Raw genomic sequence first — 17,007 nt, 5'->3', positions numbered from 1 at the left:
CTAGTAACCTGTGGCCTGAGTCCTGGCTTGCGGACAGGTTGTTTGGCCCCAAGATCACCGAAAGAGTTCAGTACTCTAGGCAGCAATTGCAAAAACGTGCCGGGTCGGGTTTTTGTGAATTTGGAGTGCCGCCTCTGCCTATCTTATGCTAATGCTTTATTTCCTAGAACTCCTTTGGGGGACACCGTCTTCACCACATCTTCTGTGCTGAGCTTTATGGTTATCATCTACCTGACATGCAACAGAGAGCAAATTCCTCCCTTCTTAGAGCTTCTGGGTCAATATGGCCCCGACTAGAAGAGCCACTGCACCCCATAGTACCATTCTCCCAGATAAATATCTACTTCTTTTCAGAGCACAATATTGTCCCAAAATACATGTGAATATGCTTATCTCCTTGCCTTTCTCTAGTCAATAGAATGCGTTAAAGTTTTAGTTGGAGGAATGGGCCAACACCTAAGACACTTGACAATGTAAACACCCTGTTTGTATACCTTGCCTTCAGAAAAAAAGATCCTTCATTTCGGAATAGCAGCATAGAAGTGGGTCACCCTGAAATTGGATTTGAGTTCATGGGTAGGGTCCTGGGTTATTCTAGTGATCTTTCTTAATCTGGTACTAATAATGCCAGCTCTAAAGAACATCAGTTATCCAGGGCACTCGACAGCCAATTTAGAGACCACCGAGCTTGCATTGAGCCCCTCAATGTCTAGTTGCTTGTGAAAACTGCCAGTCTGTCATTCTAGTAAGCAACTCTGTACTGGTGGGCCAAGTGTCCACTCTTGGAGCAAGTCAAGTAATTACTCACATGGTTTTGTTTTATCTTGCATGAATGTCTGTATGACCCACGCTGCTTTTGGTTAGGCAATTCCAAAGCAGAACTGCATTTAATGAGTTATGGAAGTATCTGCTCAAACTGAAGACAGCCAACGTTTAAGCAGATAAAGCCGATTACTTGCCCCTCGCTGCCCCAGATATCTGAAGGTGCTCCATGGCCTATGCGAATACCTCCTCAAATCCTGTTTCCTCATGTTATTCCGTTATGAGTAGCACTGCAACATGAAGTAAAATACAGAACTAAATTTATCAGAATGCAAAGACAAAACAGGACCGTATATGCATACAGAACCTAGGGGCGCTTGTGAACTCTATGGCTGTAAAATGGCCACTAATCGGGAAAGCTGGAAGAAGGGGAGTTACACATCTGGAGATGTACTGCAAGTGAGCATGGGGAACAGGCATTTCCTGCCCTTTTCACTCACCATCTCCAATCACCATGACTCACTGTGGAATGCGTGCCATCTTGTGTCGCGATGCACTGGAAATTAGATCAACTTTACCGTTTTTGGGGTGGACAACCTTGCTTAACCTATAAGGTTGTGGAGAACCAAAAATCTGGCTTGGCCTGCCAAGTTTGGTAAGGATTTTTGATCTGAGTCGAAGGGTGGACTTTTGAGGTGGTGCGTTACCATTCTTTGGTGGGTGTGCCTAGCCAATCTTTGACTAGATTCTCATTCCACATTCCTCCTGTAGACCCCACACTTAAGGCTGCCTAATTGAATATAATCTGTAATCCCAGTTGGAAATAGTAAGGGTCTATAATCTGAAGGACACGTTACTGGACACTTAACATCTAACCATTTGTATTATCTGCTCACTGCCTATACATCGCTCTTTAACCCCCACCCTTTGGCTTCATAACAGCTGGCGGGCGGTGCTGTCATGGCCGTGGGCCTGTGGACCATCGTGGAGAAGAGCGACTACATCAGCCTGTTGTCATCTAGCACCTATGCGGCCACAGCGTACATCCTGGTCATCGCTGGAGTCATCGTCATGATTACAGGCATCCTAGGCTGCTGCGCTACCTTTAAAGAGCGGAGGGGCCTGCTGCGAGCGGTGAGTGCCAATTTCATGCAATGCATCCTGGGTGGATCACCTTCTGGTTCAGAGTGCGCTAGATTTCATTAATGTGTGCGTGGAGCATGTGACCTAGAAGATGTGCACCGTCCTTTGCATGGTGCTTCTGTTCTAGTGTTTGCGAGTAGCCGCTTTTAGCACCATGTCCATCATCTGGTCTTCTCGTCTTGCTTTCATATCCACATTTGTTTTGCAATTTGCTCTTTCTCACCCCCCCTCTAGTTTTCTTCCTCTGTTCCTCCCATCCTTCCTACTGCCCATTCCTCAGTCACCCCAATACCTCACTCCTTGCCTCTCTCACCCCTGCCTCAAAATCCCATCACCTTAAAAGGGAATCATTAGGGCTGCATGAATCTTTGAAATCCCCTCCAATCATAAATCAAGTGCCATTGATTTTGGAGCTTGCACCCATTCAAGAACTAAGAGTAACTTTTATTTGTGGTGTTGGCTTTTTAAGTGCTCAATCACATTGTTAGAAATATTAAGCACCAACTCTCACCAACGCCCTGGGTTCCAGATAGTGGTTGGATACCGTATGGGCCCAGGCAAGAGCAAGTGGGAAGGGGAAGGAAGAGCAGCTGATACAATGCTCTCCATACAGGATGTACATCTCCTCCTTAGTGGGTTGTATCCGAGGAATAGTCCTACCGATTCTGGTCAACTTTCTGGTTACCTTTTGGAACGGACTGTGTTAATAAAATGATGACACATTTGCATTTCTAAGACTGTGGCATCCTGTTATGGTCCGGGAATGCAACATGAATAGATGTTAAGTAAATGTCCGCTTTGTTGTATAGTGTCCATTTCTGGTTTCATTTTGCTTTCTAAGAGCCCCCATTTTTCTCAGCTTCTGATGTAGGGAGAGAAATGCTTTATGCCGGATCATAAAATGTTTCACAACTCAACAACTTGCCTGTCAACTCTCCCAGGAGGGTGTGTCTTCGCCGTGGATGCCAATGTTTGGGGACAATTATGTGGGAAATGCCTCAGCGGGAAAACTGTGTTTGCCAATTAATTTGCATTCAAGGGATATATTATGTGAAAAAGAAAATCTGTTGCCCATATCAACGTTTTAGCTAAAACAGCGTCCCACCCTTTCAAATGGGGCGGGGGTTGTAATGCTCCATGCTGTGATGCAGTGTTGTTGCCCACAACAATCCTGGTTGTTTGGGTCCTATTTTTATGAGGCGTCAGTAGTCGCTCTGCGACTGCTGAAGACACTCTCCATATGACATACTATAGTCCTATATGTTCCTGGTTCTGTGAAATGTTCCTCCTGAAAGCCGATTGTCGGAAGTGCCTTTTTGCTGGAGCTGACATGGGGAGCCACAGTTCTGGTCTGAAGACATTCGTTGACTGGCAGTGTCTGATGCATGCCTGGGCTTTTGCCAGCGAGAAGTGCCTTCGTGTTGCCACAGGCTCCGTCTCCGGATTACATCATGGCTATGGTTACTCTTTGTTTTACTCCATCCCTCGCTGCTTCATCTCTTCTGGCTCGGAGCCTGGCGGTCTTTGGCACCAGCTGCTCTGAGCAACCATGATGTGACTGTTTAATTGGAAGGGGGGAAATCCAATAAACGCTGGGAGTTAGAACCATGTGATTATCCAACTCCTCAAACCAGAAAGTGTGTTGGGGCACGCATAGTGTTTCATATCTTTTTGCTGGCTTTCAACTATTGGCATTGTATAGGCCTGTAATAAGGTGAAATGTGACCCCTCCCCACCCAAATCGCAGTGTTTCAAAACTTGAGCCTGTTTAGACCCAGTTTTTATTATTTGAATAATTGCCTTGTACAGTCCTTTTTACTTCCTTGAAGATGGTGTTCGTAATAGGGCGCATCTCCTTCTCAGGTGCCATTCCCCATGTCACCTCTGTGTCGATGGTATTATGCTGACTTTAGTGCTCCTGTGGTGGGACTTTGGGTGGTCTTGGTGTTTGCTGCAGAACCATGGAGGTCTAGTTTGCATAATATTGTCGGACTGTATGCCCATGCCTCCAAACTCTTCTTGTGATTAAAAGCCCAGAATATGACTCGAAAACAGCACTGCCCTGCCCCCGAATCCATTAAACCCACCCCTGCCCGCTCCTTGGGCAGTCGCATAATAAACCTGATACTCCCTCCGTTTGCTAGATATTCCCATCCAATGGCAGGTATTGTGATGCCAGGTTTTGCTCTCCGACAGTTTATTTGATGTGTGCTGGTACCATGAGCAGGCCATCAAAGGGAAGAGAGGTGGATCGGAGGTGGGTGAAATAAGATGGTCGAAGGCCACTGTTAGTGGTAGAGTTGGGTAGACTGCACGAAAAGGGTGGGTGTACCAGGTAAACGAGTGTCCTTAAAGCACAGTGGCAGTAAATGAAGTTCTGCTTCAGGTACCGTTGTAAGTAAAGGCACCCCCAGAAGGTGGGGCTTTTGGAGTTGTAGATTTGCAGACAATGTTCCTTTGCAAATGTTAAGGAAGGAGACCCGAGCTAGATTGCCTTGGAGGTCTATGCAGGGATTGAAATTAAGATTGGATAAGCGGGCACTAAAGAGCTCCTGGGTATCCTGCATTAACCAATGACCAGGAGCTATCACTGGGGAACGAGGAGTTAGTACATAGCATACCGCAAATGTGACTTCAGCATAAGATGCTAACCTATAATTTGGTCCATTATTTATTACCCTTCTAGTTGTATAGATCTGTCCTAATGTTTATTTATAGATTGTCCCAAATATACATAGGTGTGTTTGTTCCGCATCCACTGGCCCGGGGAGCTAAAAGTAGCTCCTGGTAGATGTTGTTGTCAAGCTAACCAGGCTCTACTAGACTACAAGCAGGAGCCAAATAACTGAGCTCCCTCGGATTTTGAACCCTGGGGAATCAATGAAGTTCTGAAGGTAGATTGGAATCGTGGCTGTGTGGAGCTTTGTAAGGGATATTTTGATTATTCTTTCTTTTTTCTCTTGGAGGATATGTGGCGTGAATGTGGACTGAGCCTGTGAGGTGTGATCATACGGATTAAGGTTTGGAATAAGCATGGCTAGTTCGGTTTTTTGTTTGAGAAGGAATTAAGTTTGAATGATGAATGCCTCGGAGGCCAATGTAGAGTAAGTTGGTGGAATAGTCCGATCGAAGGGGGATGGTGGTTTGTAGGAGGGTGGCACAGAAACTGGGCCCGGTGGAAGTCGTGATGTGTCACAAGAGTTTTGAGGTTGACATTGCATGATTTAACCCTATTGTTCTGATTGCTTAGGGAGAGCTTATGGTTGTAGAGAACATTGTGAATGCAGACACCGGTGTTGGCGAGCAGGAAGGTGCACAGCTCAGAGCTCCTGGAGACATGGGGTATAGTGGGTTTGGGTGTGCCGAGAATGAGACTGTTTTTTGCATTGAGTGTGTGTTCTGTGGTTCATCCAAACTGTCATTGCCTTGAGGCGATTTGGAAGGCATTCTAGTAGCAGGATATTGGGAGTTTGACAGGAAAGGTCGTAGGAAGTCTCGGACTTGGGTTTGTGAGTGTACCATAAGCTGGCTATTTTCTGCATGTGTGTGGAAGTCGAGGTTGAAGGAACCAATGAGACGGCAAAAGAACACATGGAAGCATTGAAGAATAGCAGAGCAGATCCTGGAGGGACTCCACAGTGTGGCGGTAAACTGGGGAAAGCAAGGAACCGTTTTGACCTGCGATATATTGGACAAGAAGGCTCCCAGCCAGGAAAGAGAGTTGTTGGTAATGCTGAAAGGCATTTGGAGGCATGAAGAGATACTTTGGGGCAAATTACGGGTTTGCCGGTAACCCGCAGAGAATTCTGGCAGGTTACTGGCAAACCTGCCTTACAGTTACCCAGTATTGCTGGGATATTAAGAGTGCCTGCAACAGCGGTAAGTTTCCATTCCATGGAGTCCGATAGGACACCATGGAATGGGTTTGCCGCAATCGCCGTCACCGGTCGTGCTGCGGATTGCAGCAATAATTTGCTGGTATGGGCATGAACTACCGGCAGGTCAGGCCTGCCAAGGTATGCAGTGATGTTATCGAGTTACAAAACAAAGAATCAATTTTGAACGAAACCAAAACATCAACAAAAAAAATCAAGAATTTTGTAAAACTGTATCTATGTGGTTGGGAATAGTGGTTTTAAGGGAGGGCGAAAAGTAGTAAAAAGAAAAAAGGGGGGGGCTTGGAGGCGGAACCCCCCAAAACAACAAAAAGAAAATAGTATTTTAATTTTTTTTTTTATTTGTATTCTTTCAAAATGGATTCTTTGTTTGATAATTCGATAAAATAACATGCGACTGCCTGCCAGCGGATCAGAGCCTCTACTGGCCAACTCAGAGTGTGCCTGTCTGGTAAACATGCCAGAGCCGGTATTACCGGCATTTGTTCTGGCATGTTTACCAGACCGGCACTCCTTTTTTAAAAATGTATTTATATAGCGCGCAAGCAGCCCAGGGGCATTGAGGCGCTGGTACTTGCAATAACTTAGTTACATGGTACAGGCATGATAGCGATTGTTGACACATTATGAATACTACAAGACATCATACTGTTACAGATATTGCATTTGGTCGTATATTACAACATATATGATAAGTATTCGTGCTGATGTGTCGGGCCTTATGGGTAGTTTTCAGAGTTTTGCGGAAGGTGGTGAGGGAGTCCTCAGCACGGATAGTGGGAGGTAGGGCATTCCAATGAGTGGGCGCGAGATAGGGGAAGCTGGATCCGCCCGCTTTTACTCTTTACTAGTGGCACAGAGAGCATGTTGGTGTACGGGGATCTGGTAGGCCTGGTAGTGGAGACGGGGTGGATCCTTTGAGAGAGGTATGCTGGAGCAGTGAAGTGAATGCACTTGTGGGTCAGTGTTAGGGCTTGGAATACAATCCTTTCCTTTATAGGGAGCAAGTGGGCTAGTTTTCTGGCTTCAGAGATGTGTTCTCTTTTAGCAATGCCTTGTGCTGCCAGGAGAGCATTGTTCTGTATTCCTAATGAGCTCCTTTGTGTCAAAATCAGCTGACTACTCTAGAGGGATGAGTAAGGTCAGGCTATGCATTCAGTTCTTTCAGAAGGTGCTCCTGAATATTGAGGAGGGCAGATTCTGTGCTGTGTGAGGAATCCAACAGCTTGACAAGTGGTTTGCAATTGTGGGTAGCTGTGCTGAACAAGGGTTCCAAGCTTGGCATTTTTAGAAGCTGGGGCACAACGCCATGTTTCAGTCTTGGAGGTGATATTTGTTGATTGCTAAGTCTGGGGGTTCAGCCAGAATTAAGTGAAATAGAGGCAGGGCTGCGGTCTGTGGTGGTGCCTGAATGCCCAGTGGCTTGGATTGCTTTCAAAATGTCCTGAGGTGCATGGCCTGAAGTTTGAGGATCCAGTCGTCGCCTGCGCATGTGAAGGAAGTTGAGGAAAAGGTTATAGGAGTAAAATGGATGATCTTTACTTGAAGCTGGGGATTTTTTAGGAAAAGGCTTTTTGGGGTTGATTCCACAGGACTTGACAAGGAGAGCGTTGGATGCTTCAGCCTTCTCAATGGTGAGTGAAAAAGGTAGGATGTTTTTTAGTCTGGAAACTGCTTTAATAAAAAAAAAAAAATTTAGGCGCCTCTGATGAATCTGGCAAGTGAGTTTGTAGGCTTGTGATCTAGACATTCTGCATTGGCTTTCGGGCATCTTGCGTTTCCTGTGCATGCCGGATTACTAGACAATAATTCACTTATGGGTGGTTGGGTTTTCAAGGTTTTATTTGTAAGAGGCAAGGAGGTCGAACGTGCAGGTTGGTGAAGCAACATATTCATTACAAATGCTTGGTCGTCCGTTGAAAGAGGGATTAAGGATACACAAGATTTTATGAAAACTCTGAGAGTGACGCATGGTTGAAGAGCGAAGATGACGTTGTTTAAGGTGTCCAGGACTTCCAGCTCATTGGCCCAGATCTTTGTCATTTAATTGCCAAGGAGAGTGATTTCTTCAAGGTGGGCCAACAAATGCATAGGAAAGGAAGTGGGAGCTCGTGGAGGGTTGGGGGGAGTATGTTGGTAAAACAGTGAAAATTGGAGGCGTTTGGGTTGAGAATAGCTTTAGAAAGCTGATGGCTTGGTGATGCGGGGACATTGGTCTTAAATGGGCCGTGCAATGAAGGGAATGCTACCACCTCTCATCAAAGATCTGTTGTGGTAGCACACAGATGAGTGATTGAGTTAATGATTTTGAAGGAGATGTGCTCAGAAAGACATCTTTCAGTGATGGCTACAATGTATTTTGTTTTCTTTGAATAGAGCTGCTTGAGTAGAGTCTGGGGTGCTCTTATATGGCAGTTATTTCCCCCAAATTCCTTGGTTCTGAAATTCTAAGCCACATATTGCCTTTAATTGCAAGGTACTCCCATAAAGGAGACCAGCTAGGGGTGAGTGCTTTGTCCCTGCACTAATCCCCAGGTTTTATCAGCAGTCGGTCAGCAGAGGAACCCACTGTCTGTGTGCTCCTCCTGCCCTTGCTTCCTCAAAGGCAGCATACCGACTGAGTAGGATGAAGCGCGGGATGAATGCTGCGCTCTCGCCCATGTACACTCGCAGCTAGAGTAGAGCACATAGATCCTGCTAAAGTGCCACCCCACAACTAAAACTAAAAAGGCAAAATGGTGGAAGGTTCTGCATTGGTTTCCTTTTAGAAGTGAGAGAAAAATGAATGCAGCGCCACTGGATCAGCAAAGCAAATGAGGATCATGATAGACAGTGGCACGTATTGTCATCCTGTCACTCCCTATCGAAGTTGCGCGTTTGTCATTGATTTGGCTGGTTCGCCCAATTGTCTCCTACTGGCCCTCTGGTGACGTTACTAGGGTTGCAGGAAGGGGCTCACTGACGCCACCTGTCGGCTTGATTCCAACGTTGATGCCTTGTATCGACATTCTTTGTGAGTACCACTGTGACTAAGAAGTGGGCCTTCCCTCATGTAGAGGTTCAACAGAAGCAGTCTGCTCACCCCACCAGCCCTGTGGAAGACTGTATGCAGAGGATGTCCCGAGCGCCGCCATCAGGTTATGCCACCAGCCAGACCTACCCTCTTGTTGTTGGACCACAGATCTGTCCATAATCCTCTCACATTGCCTTGTCTTGGAAGTGCAAAGCAGTGTAACCTTTGCTTATTCTTCTTGGATATAGCTCGTAATAATGGGATCTGATTAGCTAAAGGCACCTGATTTGTACAACTGAGCCAGAAGCATTAGCAACTGCAAATCAGTGCGTCATGGGTTATGTTCATAGGTCCCCTGATCCCGGCTGTAATTTGTCTGGAGAGGCCAGTGATTGATTGTATGGACACTTGAGAAGAGTTTCTAATGCCAACCTTGTGTCTGATCGCTTCCTCGAGAGCATTGCAGAAGTGGGCATTTGCACCCTGCTCTAGTCTCCTCCAGCAGATACTTCCTGACGAGGCAGGTGGTGGATTGAATGTGTGTTAAATGGATTCCTACTCTCTAGTGACAGGGGCTCCGTTTCTCCTTCTCGGCCCGCACACCGGTGATAGCTGCTAATCCTACATCACAATTGAAACGATAACTCGTTGGTACTAGTCCCATGGCTATATTTCCACTCCCACCCGCACCCCCACCAAACCCCCTAGCCTGTCCTCCCGTGGACCCAAATCTCTGCAATAATACCGGCCAACATTTGGTATTTTATTTCGATTTTTATCACGCTTTCGCCAAAGCACTGAAAAATCGGGTTACATAATCCGGTAAATAACAATCGCAAAAATTAGAAAAAGCAATTCATGAAATCGTTAAATGGTTGGAGCGAGAGAGAGAGAGAGAGAGCGGTGACGAGAGAGGATGAGCTTTCCGCCGAGAAGACAGTTGAGTGTTAAGTAGGAGATTTAGCACCAGGATGAATGATTTTTTTTTTGTTGTCTATTCCATTAATTTACATTGGAGGAAATTACACTTTTTTGCATGAGAAAGTTAAAAAAAAACATCTGCATTTTTGACTGAAAATTCGGGGTCCTCTGGCTACAGTTGGAGGAATTGGTGAGTTTTCCTGCGATCTGATAGGCCCAAGGGATGAGGGCCTCCCCGTGTAGGCACGACCTGAGTTAAGGCAGAATGGCGAGCAATGCCAGGAAGGAAACCCTTCCCTAAATCCGTGCTCTGGTCAGACCCTGCCCACTGTTCTACGTCTCTGAAAGCTGCAGTCCTTTCTGGATTTTTCCCTGTACACATCAAAGGAATTCACGGTGAGAGCAAAGCTTCCTCACCCGCTTGGCGCTTACAGCCCCCACATGCAGCCCTTCTCAGCATACCACTAAGTCATACCTTGCGCTCCCCGTAAACCCACCCGTTCCTATATAAATGATGGCATAGTTCCCCTGGATAAAGAGACTGGAGCAGGTGGCTGAGCGGAAGTTGACAATTCCGCAGCAAGCTTTATTGATCGGAGCCAGGAGTTCTTACAGGTGATCCATTTCTCCGCCACACCTCCGGATTCTGCGCTGGGTGTGGCTTTCTTAGTCCCTCCCTTCCCCATCAGGGTCCTCGAGGTCCTTGTCGGGTGGTCCCTTTCCCTCCCTAGACCATCCCTCTCTACCCATGTTCATTTTCTTTTCCCTTTTTTTTCATCTTTCATTTTTCTATCCCCATTTTGCTCATTTCCCTACTCTACTTTAATTTCTCCAACGTTTTCAATTCCCCATTTTTTTCCTTCCCCATTCTTTAATTCCCCCATCTTTGCTCAAACCCCCATCCGTACATTAGCCCAACTCTTCTCATTCCCCAATCCTCTGCTTTCCCCAATTCTGTCCCTTGCCCGATTCTCTCATGCCCCGGTTCTTGCTGTCCACTCTTTCTTTACAAACCCCTCTTCTCTGAAGCCAATACTTTCCCATTCATCATATCCTTCATACACCCCTTCTCTCCACCCCCCCAAGCATTTGACACTGCTCGTTCCCCCCCCAATCTTACCCAGCTCCTTTTTGTTCCATCCACGCGGACGACACCCAGATACTCATCCCTATCACAGGAGACTACACAGCTGACACCAAAGCCCTTAACGATGTTTACTGAGTCATCCAGGCCTGGATGGCACAGCACGAACTTTGCCTTAACGATGATAAGACTGAGCTCTTACTTTTAGGATCAAATCATCGGCTCAACAAACTAGACCAAACCTACAAGTCCTTCGTTATTGACGGCAATGACATTAAAGTCTCCAAAGATACTAAGACGCTAGAGGTCTATCTTGACTCCTCGCTTTCTCTGAACAGGCAAATAAATGCAGTTAGGTCAGCTTCGGCCTATACCTGCAAAACTTATCACTGCCTGTAGACCCTTCCTAAACTCCACCAACTGTATCACACTCGCCAGAACTCTTGTTATGACCAAAATCCACTACTGTAGTGCTCTCTACCTAGGGACCAGTCAGGCTAACCTTAATAAATTACAAACTGTACAAAATAATGCCTTAAGGGCAGCCTTAAACATCCCGAGACGCTCTCATATCTCCTCCGTCAGATTGAACTTACGCTGGCTCCCGGTAAAACAGAGAATTGCCCTGAAAACCCTAGCTTTGACTCACAAATGTCTGAACAACAACGCCCCACCTTACCTGTCCACTCGCTTCTCACGCCACACCTCCACTCGACCTACCAGAGCAGCCCAAACTCACAGCCTCATCGTGCCTAGATGCAAACTCCAAAAAGCTGGTGGGGTGAGCTTCCCCGTCCTGGCCTCCAAACTCTGGAACACCTTGCCCACACCTATCAGAATTGAACCCTCATTCCACTCCTTCAAGAACAATGCTAAAACATGGCTGCTCTCCCAAGACTCATGAGACCTTGACACAGTCCAGACTCCATGTGGGGTACAGAACTGAATATACATTTTCTCTCTGCTCTGTCCCTGTATTATACGCTGTTAATGGTACCCTTCGGTACATGTATATATGCTGTTTCTGATGTTTGTTAATCTGCTTAGAATCACATGCTGTGCATAGGTCCTACATCCAGTGGTCACTGCGGAGTATTGCATTTTGTTTTTCGTAGTCGAAAAGGGGACGTCGACAAGGCGTGTCTGTAACACTATCCCTATAGTGACGTGCGTTGTACCCACAATCCCTCACGCGTCGAGGTCCCTCAGATTGTTTTTTTCCGCCCAGTTTCTGGTCGCCTTTCGCGGAGCTCCTAGAGAGACATTGCTATACTTGCCACGGACCTCGGTCCTTTTGTCATAACTTAATATACTGATAACGATCCCTCCCCCTCGACGTTAGCTGTGAAGCTGTTTCTCCGCCGAACTGATTTTCGACGGAGAGGAAGAGCGGAGGAGATCCTTCGGTGCTGCCGAACACGTGGCCTGGCCTCGACGGCCAACTTACAGTAGGCAGAGTGGGGGTTAGAACTTTGTCTCTTCTCTTTGAGAATGTCTTTCTTTCTCCCCTTTCTTTCCCTTGGGGTTGTTATCGCCAGCTATTATTGCCTCAGCTATGGAGAGGACACCATTTAAGTTTTGCCCACGCTGCAGGGGCAAATATACTTGGAAAGATAAGCACAAGCTCTGTAATCGTTGCTTACCCCTTGATCACATAGAGAACAGCTGCGCAGCCTGCAAGCTCTTAAAACCCAGGACTCTTAAAGAACGTAGGGTTAAGAGGTGGGCGGACTACGCGATGTCGAAGTCAGTTTCCTCACCCGCTGCCGCTGTTACTGAAAGTGACGAGGAGTGCGATAACTCGACGTCCGTTACGGAAGTCATGAACCCCCAGAAGGAGCGCTCCCGCTCCTCGTCGTCCGTCCCCGGCCCCGACGGGCTCGGCTCACGCCCTGCTTATGGGGATGAACACCCCGGCGACAAGGACGCACACAAACCCCATAAGGCTAAACACACTACCCACGGCTCTTCTTCGTCGAGAACGAAGGATCCATCAGCGCCGAAGGGGACGCAGGGCACTCCGGCGTCTACCGCAGACCGTAAAGGTCACAAGCCCCACCCGCAAACGCAGCCGCGACCAGCGATTGGGCTTCCATCTAACACGGGCGCTACCCCAAAAACATCCGACGCAACGCTCCATAGAGCGACCGTCGAGGTACAACGCGCAACGCACACAACGTCGACACCAGAGCCCTCGACTGACAAAATCGTGGTCGAGAGCCTAGCGAGAATTGTCGCCGAAGACAAACGTACGCGGACGACGAAACAAACGTCGAATACCGCGTCGAAAAAACATAAAAGTAGCCAGGAACTGCCCCTTTCTCCAAAGGACGCTTCCGAACTACCTGAAGGCTTTTCAGAAGGAGACGGGAACCTCTCGTCGACGTTGTGGGAGCGTTCGAAACGATTTGAAGGCGAAAACACTAATTTCCCCCCTCTAGACTATTCAGGGGTACCCCATGAGACCCTTGAAAGACTCCATTCTTGCATGGAGAAAATGGAAAGGTTTCTAGGAAACCAAGACCCACCCACTCACAAAAGACAAAGAGAATGGCCACAGGATGACCCTAGAGTCAAGATTCCTAGGCTGGTTGACCTCACTGAGGAGGAGCAATACCTCCAAGAAGATGAGGAGTGTTTGGGTGGAGAAGAAGAGGTAGAACTTGAGGAAGAGGGGTTCGAAGAAGATCCTTACACCACTGCTACAGGTTTTGAAGAGGATACAGCTACCTCGCAGCCCTGGCATTCACCGTCAGTGCAGCCTTGGCAATCCCCATCAGTACATTCAGACCCTGATGCCTTTCTCCCTTCTCCTCTCAAGGATTCACATGGGAACTCCTCTCCCATAGATGACCAACCTTCCCTCAATGCACTATTGCGCAAGGCAGCAGCGCATTTTGAAATTGATACAGAGGAAACTCTTCCAGACATTGACTTTGTAGAAAAAGTCATCAAAGAAAAAGCCCCTGTTAGCCAATCTATTCCACTCCTGGCTTCTATTAAAAGAAGAATTTCTCCTTCCCTTACTAACCCAGCTTTAGTAAGAGGGGTCAACCCTAGAATAGAAAAGCTCTTCAGCCCTTCATCCTCTGACCCTTTATACATCAGAGGACACTCTATTCCGGACTCCCTTGTGGTTACCAACACAAGAAAAAGGGCAGGGGTGCCACTATCCACTAGTGAAGCACCTCCAGACAAAGAAGGCAAAAAACTGTACGCACTGGGGAAGAGAATCACGACCTCCGCCACCTTCTCTACTAGAATTGCTAATAACTCACTTTTAGCTAGCTACGCAGATGCACAGTGGAACAAGCTGCGCAGCGAAGCAGAGGAAGCACCTGAACCTCTGCGTTCTCGCCTGCTAGCTATAATATCAGAGGGCACACTGGTAAACCAGGGCATCGTTAAGAACTCCCTAGATGCCGCTGAGACGGCTGGCCGCTCCCTAGTGCAGGGAATACTTCTCAAACGCCACGTTTGGCTACGCAATTCAGGTTTTAAGCCCGAAACCCAAGCCTCCCTCATAAATAAACCCATTGAACAGACGCATCTGTTTGGGAAAGCAGTATGATGAGGCCCTAGAACATGCTAAAAAAGAGTTTGATACCATCAAGACTCTTGATCAAATTTCTAGGCCCCCTAACAGGCGAGGCTATGGTAATAAACGCTCCTTTCGTGGCCAAAGACAGCAGCAGAACCAACAACAACAATATTACTCTGGCTCCAACTGGCCCACTAACCAGGGTAACACCCAGTTCAGTCAAAGAGGCCAACGCCGTGGCAGAGGAAGAGGTCGTGGCTCCAGCCCCAGAGGTTCCACGCCCAATACCAGCAAATGACCCGAAAATTCGGGTCCCCTCCCATGCATCACCGGTCGGGGGCCGGCTAACATCGTTCCTTTCAGCATGGGAGGGAATCACGTCAGACCGTTGGGTATTATCCACCATAGCCCACGGATACTGCATCGAGTTCAACGGTTCCCCGAAGTACAAACCCCCACGGAACCGACGCATGACACCGCAACACCTCTCCATTCTTCTTCAAGAGGTGGAAGAACTACTAAAGAAAGAAGCTATAGAGCCCGTCCCCCTATCACAGGTAACGGAAGGTATTTATTCAGTGTACTTCCTTGTACCCAAAAAGGACTTAACCATGCGCCCTGTATTAGATCTGCGCCCAGCGAACATATTTGTCAAACCCCAAAAGTTTCGCATGGTGACCTTACAGGAGGTAATCCCACTGTTATCACAAGGGGATTACATGACAACACTGGACATGAAAGATGCATACTTTCATATATTAATGTTAACATCGCACAGAAAATACCTCAGGTTCAAGATAGAGGACAAACACTACCAGTTCAGAGTACTACCCTTCGGGATAGCATCTGCACCAAGGGTATTCACGAAAGTACTGGCAGTGGCAGCGGCCCACCTGCGCAGATTATCCATCCCGGTATACCCTTACCTCGACGACTGGCTCATAACAGGGGATTCTTACGAAACATGCTTCTCCAATACCCAAAAGACCGTAGACCTTTTGTCCCAACTGGGCTTCTCCATCAACGTAAAGAAGTCCAGCTTAGACCCCAGCCAAATCAAACACTTCCTAGGGGCTCTAATTCGAACAAAGGACGGCCTCGTATTCCCCTCCAACGAGAGGGTCCAAAACATGCTGTTTCAGATTCCCCATTATGTAGCAGGCCGAGAGGTGACGGTACGCAAAGCAATGCGCTTGCTAGGGATGATGGCGTCATGTATTTATTTGGTACCTCACGCGCACCTGCGCATGCGCCCAATGCAAGAGTGGCTCTACAGCCAGTGGTGTCAGGCCAGCGGACAATGGGACGATCTAGTGGTGGTCTCGCAGGCCTTGGTTCTCTCGCTACGGTGGTGGACAAAAGAAAACCTGTTATTAGGGAAAACTTTTGCCACACCCGCAGTGGAAGCCACTCTAACCACAGACGCATCCCTTACAGGATGGGGGGCTCACCTATCCCATCAGACAGCCCACGGAGTTTGGACTCCGAGCTTAGCATCCAAGCATATAAACCTGCTGGAACTACTAGCGGTGTTCAAAGCACTGAAAGCCTTTCAGAAACAGCTACAAGGAAAGACAGTGATGGCCCTCACAGACAGCACCACAGCCATGTACTACCTCAACAAGCAAGGAGGCACTCACTCTCCAGGACTGTCCAAACTGTCCCAGAATATATTGAAGTGGGCTCTCAGACACAACATGTTCCTACTATCACAACATGTACCAGGGGAACTCAATCTTCTAGCAGACAAACTCAGCAGAGACTTCCCCCTGCCCGGAGAGTACGAATGGCAATTACACAAAGACATCGTCTTAGACGTCTTCACTCAATGGGGATTCCCGGAAATAGACCTGTTCGCAACTCTGGAAAACTCACAATGCCAAAGTTACGCCTCCAGGTACCCCCAGAACCAGTCCAAGGGGAACGGTCTGTCGATTCTATGGTCAGGGAAATTTGTTTACGCCTTTCCCCCGACTCCCCTTCTCAACAAAGTGGTGCACAAGATGCATCAGGAGCAGGTTACAATGATACTAGTGGCCCCAATGTGGGCCCGGCAGCCATGGTTCGCTCACTTGATGGAGATGTCCCTATCTCCCCCAGTGAAACTTCCCTGCCCGTACAACATGCTGTCACAAGACAAGGGCAGAACACTGCATCCATGCCCTCAGACCATGAACTTAGCAGCCTGGCTCCTGAGATCATAGAATTTGGACATTTACAACTCCCACAGAGATGTATGGACATCCTCAGGGAAGCCAGAAAACCTAATACTCTACACTGATATTCTAGTAAATGGAAAAGATTCGTTATCTGGTGTAGAGGTACTAGCATCAACCCAGTTGACTGCTCTCCTACTGACATTATTCTATACTTGACCCATTTACTGGATTCAGGTTTAGTGTTCAATTCCATTAAAGTCCACCTAGCGGCACTTTCTGCATACACCACTTCCCAACTTAGTGTCGTGGTGGAAGATACCAGTTATCAAAGCCTTCATGGAGGGGGTAAAGAGGATACACCCTCCGATAGCTAACCCAGCTCCCGAATGGGACTTAAATGTGGTACTTTCCAGACTCATGGGCCCTCCCTTCGAACCCATGCACAAGGCAACTCTTAAAGATATCACCCTTAAGACTGCTTTCCTAAT

General features: G+C 47.5%; 1 protein-coding gene across 1 annotated transcript in view; it reads left to right on the top strand.

Annotated features, from left to right (window-relative positions):
• CD151 (CD151 molecule (Raph blood group)) overlaps positions 1–17,007 on the top strand; it is a 194,507-nt gene that overhangs the window by 124,527 nt on the left and 52,973 nt on the right. The window contains exon 3 of the mRNA XM_069624019.1: positions 1,705–1,896. Coding sequence (XP_069480120.1) covers positions 1,705–1,896 — 192 coding nt within the window. The remainder of the gene's footprint in view (positions 1–1,704; positions 1,897–17,007) is intronic.

The sequence above is a fragment of the Ambystoma mexicanum genome, chromosome 11, assembly GCF_040938575.1.
Source record: "Ambystoma mexicanum isolate Mex_15411 chromosome 11, UKY_AmexF1_1, whole genome shotgun sequence".
Lineage (NCBI taxonomy): Eukaryota > Metazoa > Chordata > Amphibia > Caudata > Ambystomatidae > Ambystoma > Ambystoma mexicanum.
Note: the sequence above shows the minus strand (reverse complement) of the source record. Positions and strands in the feature narration are given on the sequence as shown.